General features: G+C 40.9%; 1 protein-coding gene across 1 annotated transcript; it reads left to right on the top strand.

The window, feature by feature from the left end:
• Nucleotides 1–616: 616 nt before the first annotated feature.
• On the top strand, nucleotides 617–9,582 carry LOC124262057 (inositol-3-phosphate synthase-like). The gene is given in 5 exon segments (XM_046696478.1): nucleotides 617–849; nucleotides 4,331–4,763; nucleotides 5,103–5,720; nucleotides 5,723–5,748; nucleotides 7,739–9,582. Coding segments are annotated over 5 exon segments (1,797 nt in total). The 5' UTR covers nucleotides 617–741; the 3' UTR covers nucleotides 8,351–9,582.
• Nucleotides 9,583–10,141: the final 559 nt, after the last annotated feature.

The following is a 10,141-nucleotide window of genomic DNA, read 5'->3' as shown; positions in this document are numbered from 1 at the left end:
GACACATGTCATCGTATCCCAATTGCGTAGATGGATGCTCATGCTGTTGATCACTGGATTGTCTGGTCCCGACTCGATTATTAACAGACCGCCGCCATATAGCTGGAATATTGCTGAGTGCGGCGTTAAACAACAAACCAACTGTTACAAACCTTTCAAATCTCGCGTTTTGGCGGTAAGTCTCACATTCTCTAAATGAAAATCCCGTTCTCACGGCCAGTATACTAAATCTCACATTCTTTCGTAAACGCGCTTTAGATAGCGCTATTATGATGTTTTCACTGCGTCCGATTGCTTGGAGCTTAAACCTAAAGCATTACCTCTCTTTAATATTTTGTCTGTTTTTATCAATGCAATTGTAAAGAGTAATATCATATGTATTAACTTGCAGAAGCTTCCTTAGATACATTTTTGATTGACAGCTATGCAAACCTTAAAAGGAATAATCCATATTGTAGTTATACGAGTTCTTTAAACCAAGGCGAAATTCATTTTCAATTTTACTCTTTCCTTCAGGAAAGCAATCGATTGAGTATTAATTAGTATAAAATGTATTTGTAGCTTTCCACGTGACAACACACAAACGGCAGTGACCTCCTGTGTGTTCTGATCATCGCGTGTTTTCGAATTTTCTCGACATGTTGTCTCTCATCCATTTAGGTGACGTGGGCGCTCTGAGTTGCTGGCCAATCAAATTGCACCATTGCCGGTCACGCTATATATATAAAGCCATTCAGGCGAATGCACCGGGATGCGAACAAATCTGAGAACCTGTGGTGTCAGCTTGTTAACAAACTTGTTTATAGAGCCAACCCTCCACCGCGAGCCCAAACATACAATAATTCTTGGGTAAGTATTCGGCGAGCGATTGCAAACTGATTTGTCATCGTAGAGTGCACGTGTAGCGACTGCTGCTGTTCTCGTTGAGAGAATCAGCTTCATCCATGTATTCCTCCCGAATGATCAGGACCGAGTATTTGTAGGCACATAAGTAAGCAGGTTGGCTGTGCTTCAACCCGCAATATAACGTATCCGATTTCTTGCCCATCGAACGTCTGAAGTGTGAATTTCTCTTGCGGACCGGTAATATCGGAATCACTTGCACGTGGAAGATATGAAGGTCATAAGAGTTACTTCCCTTGTCAATACGTTGTAGTTGATTGGTGGCGATGGATGTGTGTATATCAGTTATTTCTTTTACTCGACAGGTATATTTAGCAACGGTAACAACACAGGTGTATTTGCCCCACATTTTATAAATACGACATCAAATAAAAATGCGTTGCCACCTACGCAGTGGGGCAAGATATTGTTACGTGTAACTAATTTGTCGTCACAAAGTGTGACTCGGTTTGAATCAGCTGGCACAAATATAGCAGACGACTCATGAGTCACCTGTCACACAAATAAGCAGGAGACCAAATGTTTTCAAAATGACACCATCTAAATCAACTACTGAAGAATGTGGTGTCCCCCGCCATGATATTGCTGGAATATTGCTAAAAGTGGCGTAAAACCCAACACACACACTGAAGAATGTCCACATACAATTTAATTTATTTAAATCCCCCTTCATTGGTCTTTAGTAAAGCTTTTGTATGTTCATTGTAAATTTCCGAATTTAAAAGTACTCTTCTACATCCCTGTTTATCCGAGAATGATGTTAGATATGTAGTCATTTTTTTTAATGAAACAGTTCTCCATCAGTGGTGTAGTTTAGATCATGTTTCAGTTAAAATATATGTTAATTTCTTCTTCAGAGTTTGAAAGATCTACTAGTACTACTTTTTGGTTTGTTGTAAGTGACTCATTAAGAAAATATTCTCAATTACTGAAACATTCTTCACTTTCTTCAACAAAATAAGCGTCACTTGTATATCCAATATTAGTTTCTTAAAGGGGCACTGGTCCACAGCGATCCATGTTTCGCGCCAACAGTCTACTTGTGTCAGCTATAGCTGTTAGGTGGTCAGTCCCTGCTCCCTCGACTGTGAGGTGGCAGCTGTCCACCTTCACAATGAGACAATAAGAATGGTGGATGCCCATCAGATGCCCGCTATTTAAAAATATCCCCAGTTGTTCTTGTCAGGTTGTAACAAAGTATCCCAGCAGTGTAGGCTTTTTCGGATATTGTGATGCATAGATGGTATGATGACTGATCCAATCTGTGTTTTTATCCCACCGGCATGTAATGCGGTGGGATATAGTCGTCGCCTCGTCTTTATCCCACCGTCTGTCCGTCCATCCGTAATCATTTTGTTTCCGGAGCATAACTCAAAGACTGTTCGATATTTTTTAACCAAAATTTGGAGATATGTCAAACATAACCTAAGGTGGTGCCTTTTGCTATTTACAGATTATTGTCATTTTTATTTTTCTCGGTTTCCATGGAAACGTTTTGGGCTTAGTCTTAAAGAAGGGTAGGCTTCGTTTCCGGAGCATAACTCAAGAACCGTTCAGTATTTTTTAACAAAACTTGGTAGATATATCAAACAGATCCTAAAGTGGTGCCTTTTGCTATTTGCAGATTTTTGGCATTTTTATTTTTCTTGGTTTCCATGGAAACGATTCGGACTTAGTCCCAAAAGTGAGGGGTGGGCTTTGTTTCCGGAGCATAACTCAAGAACCGTTCAATATTTTTCAACAAAACTTGGTAAATATATCAAACAGATCCTAGAGTTGTGCCTTTTGCTATTTGCAGATTTTTGGCATGTTTATTTTTCCCGGTTTCCATGGAAACGATTCGGACTTAGTCCCAAAAGTGAGGGGTGGGCTTCGTTTCCGGAGCACAACTCGAAAACTTCTCAATGTCTTTCAGCAAAACTTGGCAGATATGTTAGACAGATCCCAAAGTGGTGCCTTTTGCTATTTGCAGATATTTGTGATTTATTATTTTTTTGGTTTCCATGGAAATGATTCAGACTTAGTCTCAAAAGGAAGGGGTGGGTTTCGTTTCCGGAGCATAACTCAAGAACCATTCAATATTTTTCAACAAGACTTTGTAGATATATCAAACACAACCTTAAGTGGTGCCTTTTGCTATTTGCAGATTTTTAGCATTTTTACTTTTCCGGGTTTCCAGGGAAAAAATTCGGACTTAGTTGCAAAAGTGAGGGGTGGGCTTCGTTTCCGGAGCATAACTCAAGAACCATTCAATATTTTTCAACAAAACTTGGTAGATGTATGAAACAGAACCTTAAGTGGTGCCTTTTGCTATTTGCAGATTTTTGGCATTTGTATTTTTCCCGGTTTCCTTGGAAACATTTTGGACTTAGTCTGAAAAAGTAAGGATTGCTTTCGTTTCCGGAGCACAACTCAAAAACCGTATAATATTTTTCAACAAAACTTGGTAGATATATCAAACACATCCTAAAGTTGTGCCTTTTGCTATTTGCAGATTTTTGGCATTTTTATTTTTCCCGGTTTCCTTGGAAACAATTCGGACTTAGTCCCAAAAGTGAGGGGTGGGCTTCGTTTCCGGAGCACAACTCAAAAACTTCTCTATATCTTTCAGCAAAACTTGGCAGATATGTGAGGCAGATCCCAAAGTGGTGCCTTTTGCTATTTGCAGATATTTGTGATTTATTATTTTCTCGGTTTTCATGGAAATGATTCGGACTTAGTCTCAAAAAGGAAGGGATGGGTTTCATTTCCGGAGCACAACTGGAAAACTTCTTAATATCTTTCAGCAAAACTTGGCAGATATGTGAGGCAGATCCCAAAGTGGTGCCTTTTGCTATTTGCAGATATTTGTGATTTATTATTTTCTCAGTTTCCATGGAAACAATTTGGACTTAGTCTCAAAAGGAAGGGGTAGGTTTTGTTTCCGGAGCACAATGTGAAAACTTCTTAATATCTTTCAGCAAAACTTGGCAGATATGTGAGGCAGATCCCAAAGTGGTGCCTTTTGCTATTTGCAGATTTTTGTCATTTATTTTTTTCATGATTTCCATGGAAACGATTTGCACTCAGTCTAAAATCAAGCTGGACTTTAAGTAACTGTCAGATGATTTGTTCTTTCAAAGATGTGGAGGCCGGGGGGATATGTCATCTTCTGATGACTCTTGTTTACCTCAGTCATAGTCTGTCATTGATTTTGTACATGACATGCAGGGGGGTCACTTATTTTGTACATAAATTTTAGGGGGGGTCATTGACATTGTACATGCTTCTCCATAAAAATCATCATCACCCCTAGCCTTAAATTATGAACGGTCTCTAATTTAACAACCAATCCAGTTCAATTTCATGAAGTTGAAGGCACCTTCTAGGACTGCAAGAATACTAGTGAAGAACAGATCATTTATCACATTCTGGTTTTTTCACACAGATAAACAAATTCTTACAGCACAAGATGGCTGCTAAAACAGTGCAGGTTGACAGCCCAAGAGTGAAGTACTCGGACAAGTACATAGAGAGTCAATACAGCTACGACACAACCAGCGTGGAGCTGAAGGGGAACCAGTATGTGGCCATGCCTGTCTCCACCCAATACACATTCCGGACCAAGAGGCAGGTGCCCAAAGTTGGGGTGATGCTGGTCGGCATAGGAGGAAACAATGGCAGTACTGTGGTTGCAGCCACCATCGCCAACAGGCTGGGTCTCAGCTGGCACACAAAGGATGGCCTAAGACTGGCTAACTACTTCGGGTCCATCACCCAGGCCAGCACAGTGTGTCTGGGGACAGGACCACAGGGGGAGGTGTATGTCCCACTCAGCCAACTCATGCCTATGCTCAACCCTAATGACATTGTCTTTGATGGTAGGTGCAATGCTTTAGTAACGTACTAAGTTGTGCATAATTCAAAACCAGCCTTTCAGATTTATTTCTTGTACTTTGACTGATTGTCAGTAAATTGTCCTTAAGATTTCTTTGAAATTAGGGAATTATTTGGAGAAATGTTCAATCAAAGGTTTATGAAATCACTGAAATGGCCCTGTGTCACTTGTCTGTAGCACAATCACTGCAAAATATGGGAAATATCTTTCATTGGTAAGGGAAAATGGATTTTGCAAATATTCGTAGGAATTTTTTCTGTATAATTTGACAAGTGATTCCTGTTAATACAAGTGCGAGTGACAATTTTCTTTTCGTCTTCAGGTTGGGACATATCTTCTATGAATCTGTCCGACGCCATGGCACGAGCCAAGGTCCTGGATTACAACCTTCAGACACAACTTCGCCCACACATGGAGAAGTACAAACCCCGACCCTCCATCTACATCCCAGATTTTATTGCAGCCAACCAGATGGACCGTGCAGACAATGTCCTTTCTGGAACCAAACAAGAACTCGTGGACCAGATCCGCCAGGACATCCGAAGCTTTAAAGACAGTAGCGGAGTTGATAAAGTCATTGTATTATGGACAGCCAACACGGAACGTTTTTGTGACATCCGCCCAGGTCTTAACGACACGACAGAGAATCTCCTCAACAGCATACGGAACAATGCAGGTGAAATCTCTCCATCCACCCTTTTCGCTGTGGCGTCCATTTTAGAGGGTGTCACGTACATCAACGGCTCCCCACAGAACACTTTTGTTCCTGGGGTGGTGGAACTGGCAGAGAAGAAGAGGGTTTATATCGCTGGGGATGACTTTAAGTCTGGCCAGACAAAGCTCAAGTCAGTACTGGTTGACTTCTTGGTAAGTGCAGGGATTAAGCCTGTCTCCATCGTCAGCTACAACCACCTGGGCAACAATGACGGCAAAAACCTGTCTGCTCCGATACATTCAGGTCTAAAGAGGTAATAGTTCCTTCTTATTTTGACCTTTTAGTGATGTTTTTGTCTTAGCAGGTGGGTGAAGGGGTTGTCGGGTAGGGAAAGAGAAGAGATTTTTGATTGAAGTTTATCATCCAAAACTGTGTTCCAATGGAGATATCTCCTAGGAGATATTGTTTTGTGAGAAGATTTTGTACTGTGGCCTGACAATGCTATGATGTCATGAACTTGATGGCGTCACAATGCTATGACATTTGCTATACTGCAAGTCTAATGGCAGTTCCGTGTTGTGAAGAGTGATTTTTTATGAGAAATAGAATCTCACGCTTGTGTCTTCTGATACTGGTCGGCTCGGAGTCAGTATGATGTGCCTGAGTGGGGTATTCATGCTTCACTGTGGCATGGTATCTCAGTGGGCTAGCTCTATAAAACCAGTTTCAGTCTGGGCTAGTACATGCAGCCGCACCTACACATACACACATGCACGTCATCATATTTACGAAATATTCTCACGAATGACGTTAAACCCAATTTCACCTCACCTCCAGCAAACAATTATTTTGGGGGATGACCTGAATGTAGTTTATTTTTTTAACATTTTCTGCAATGAATTGTTGTGTTCAGTGACCTCCCAGGTCCAGACTATCAACATGATGCACCAATAGACTGTACAATGATGCAGAAACATGTATGCAAGATGAAAACTTAATCCCAATTGTGTTTTTTATACAGAGTTGGAAAATGTCAGTCTATTTACTGATTTGGTAAATGTGATATTAGTTCTTACCAGTAGATTTTGCTTCAGATTACCAGCATTTAAAACATGGACTGATCTCACCGAGTACCATGGTTTTGCTGGCTACATGGTAACAGTATTCTCCTGTGCCCATGCAGCTGGACTAATGCTCCAAGTCTAACACAACCTCATTCAGCCTCATGGCCAGTAGCTCCCTTACTGGATATTCCCTTATTTATGCTAATCCCTTATATTTGATGAAATATAATACCTGCCTCAGGGCTTCAAAAATCCCATCGCCCGGCCCCGACAAGTCAGTTTTCATTTCGGGCAATAAATAATGGTATCTTACTTGTCCATGGGCTACTAAATAATTTCCACTTATGGTTTCAAACTGCAAATAAACTTGGATTTAATTTCATATCTGCTCAAAATGTAGCTATTAAATTTTGCAATGATAATAAAGTAGAGTTATCTTTCTTTGCTATTTATCACTTTTCAATAAATAGTCCAGTAAACATTAACATCAAATACCATGTTGATTTATTCTTTCATAGTTACATCATCATGATTATGTCATAAAATCAGGGCAAGTGGAAAATTAGTAAGGACAGGTTACTTTCTTAAAGTCACTTGCCCTGTGGCAAGTGGCTTTTTAAAAAATTTTGAACCCCTGTGCCTCCTTGCCCAGGATGTATGTATGGGGAATCGGTAGTTGCTCAGATAATGTAGATGGGAGGATTGAGAAGTGCAGTAGTGTTATGAAGTGCATGTATACTACCCATCAAAAAACTCACTAAAGTAAATTTAGCCACTTGCTTCAGTCAACTGTTCTAAACTAGATTTTGCAAAATATTCCATACTGTTTAAAGGTACTGTTTACATAGGTACTGATTGTATTGTGTATTGTAAAAACAAATTCGTAACGATGAAAAGATTATTGTCATGAGTTCAATAAATGATGAAACTCAGTGAAACTTGGCGAATTCCTAACAAAACTTTACACCAAAATGCAGCTGTTCACATGCATGATATTTGGACATGCTTTTCAGCAATTTGATGCATGATCCTCATGCAATTCATCTGCATAAGGTTTGCAGTTGGTTCCCCTAGGTTAGTGGAGAAATTCATCTTCGATGTAACCACATATATATACATAATATATAGTGAGTGCTTTAAGTGAGTCTAAACTTTTGATGGGTAGTATCAATGTATAATAGAAAATGAGAATTGGGCAAGTCTGTAGCACGGCCACTCCATGTTATCTCTTGGTTCCAGATCTCCAAGAGTAACGTTGTGGACGACATGGTTCAGTCTAACCGTCTGCTGTATGATGAGGAGGAAAAGCCAGACCACACAGTTGTAATCAAGTACGTGCCATACGTGGGAGACAGCAAACGAGCAATGGACGAGTACACGTCTGAAATTATGATGGGCGGCACAAACACCATCGTCATCCACAATACCTGCGAAGACTCGCTGCTTGCCACACCTCTCATCATTGACCTCATTGTTTTAGCAGAAATATGTGAGCGTATCCAGTTCAAAGTGGAAGGACAGACAGAGTTCCAGAACTTCAATGCCGTTCTCTCCATCCTCAGTTTCCTGTGCAAGGCTCCGCTGGTGCCGCGAGGAACCCCTCTGGTGAATGCTTTGTTCCGACAGAGAGCTTGTATTGAGAACATCTTTCGAGCTTGTATAGGACTGTCCCCAGTGAACAACATGTTAATGGAGTACAAACATGAACACATCGATGTGCCGTCCAGAGTTGCTTCTCCTTATTCTAACTTGGCCTCCATGAAACTGAAGGCTCGAGATCAACTGAACGGATTCTCACAAAATGGTGTTACAAGTGAGGAGAAAGCTAGCAGTGATGAAGGGGAAAAATAACAATGGACATCTTGTTAAATATATGATTACCTGTGAAATGTTTTTTTAAGAATACCGTTCCCAACATTTTGTATCAGTTTACTTTTTATGTTGATAAAGGATGCTGTATGCATGCACAGCTCTGTAACCAAGAGGCACATAACCAGAAGTAAGTTGGAAGCATTCAGTCATCAGTGCAGTATTTATTTAAACAATTGACCAAACAGTGTATCCTACTGTATTAGATGTTAAGTGCAGGATGTCTGTCAAAGTTGGTATTTCAAATGTTTGCATCTGCTCACTGTCCTTGCCATTTATTTATAGAAGTGATCTGTATGCTTTAACTGCAACATTTGTGTGTCAAATACTGACAAGGAAATCCTTCAAACTGTAAACACAAGTGAAATGACAAATCAGTGACAAGTCACATTTTAGCAGTGATGACAAGTCAGTCAGTGAGATGAAACATTCTCAGTTCGGTCTCAACAATAAGAATGGATTGTACAAAGACTTGCAGAAGCTTGAAAGTGGTTGTGTTTTCAACACCAGCAATATTCGTGCAAATTTCTCTCCATGAGGGGGGGAGGTTGGGTAGCCCAGTGGTTAAAGCATTTGCTTCTCACGCCAAAGACCCAGGTTCAATTCCCTACATGGGTGCAGTGTGTGAAACCCATTTGTGGTGTCACCTGCCGTGATATTGCTGGAAAATTGCTAAAAGCGGCGTAAAACTAAACTCACTCACTCTCTCCATGAGGTATGTCGGACATTGCAAACATCGATGCAGTGGTGACAATTTGGTCACCTTGTAGAAAGATAGTAAAACGTGGACACCAATGACCATACAGATTGTGAAGGCCATGTTTTGAAGTGTTCAATGCACGGATGATGTACAATATTCACTGTTATACTGCTGACTTAAACAACGGACTGACATTGTTGTCCTGCGGTTTAAATCTTTTGGTCATGTTTCTAGTGAATGGAATTACAGAAAGCATATCACCAGTCAAAATGTCCCTTCACAACCACAAATCGGTTTGCTTGTCATGTACAATGAATGCCTCTTCTCGGACACCACCCTTCCCTTACCAAATCTGGTGAAGAATTGTTTCCCTGGCAAAATCATGATTCGTCTTAAATCATTGTGTAACACTATTGATTTGCTGCCCATCACAGGTGCTGCCTCGCCCAATCTTTGCTGCCTGATGTAAGTAATAAAAGGCTGCTTCCAGATGGCCTGCACAGAGATGCCCTTTATAGTATTTTTAATTTTTTATTATTATAGGATATTTATATAGCACACATATCCACGCACTAGTGCATGCTCAAGGCGCTGGTATTTTTTCCCTTGATCATTGGATGTCAATCTCAACGGCACATCGCATTATCAATCTAAACTCCCTGGGGAGTATACAACTCTTGCAGCCACTAGGCGCACTGAGTTATTGTGGCTTTCTCATCCTAACAAGGTACCCATTCACAGCTGGGTGGACTGGGACACATAGTCACAGTACTTTGTCCATGTTCACTGCACGTTGCTGTACCCGCAACTAGGTGTTTGCACGTATTCATGTGGCCACCATCTGGTCAAATACCAACGGATTCGTGGGTTCTTTTAAGTGCACAGGGTTGTGTACTGTACACTAGGGGTTGTGACAACACTGAAAGAGTCTGCACACAAAGTTGACTCACACAAAGTTGACTCCAAGGTTTTTACACCCGGTCACGTGTGGGCTCGTTCCGACACCTCAACCTCGCTTGATCACTAGCCTGGCGCCTTAGCCAGCTCGCCCACTGTGCCCCATATAATAGTAT

The sequence above is a fragment of the Haliotis rubra genome, unplaced genomic scaffold, assembly GCF_003918875.1.
Source record: "Haliotis rubra isolate DU_JTF1 unplaced genomic scaffold, ASM391887v1 Scf82, whole genome shotgun sequence".
Taxonomy (NCBI): domain Eukaryota; kingdom Metazoa; phylum Mollusca; class Gastropoda; order Lepetellida; family Haliotidae; genus Haliotis; species Haliotis rubra.
Note: the sequence above shows the minus strand (reverse complement) of the source record. Positions and strands in the feature narration are given on the sequence as shown.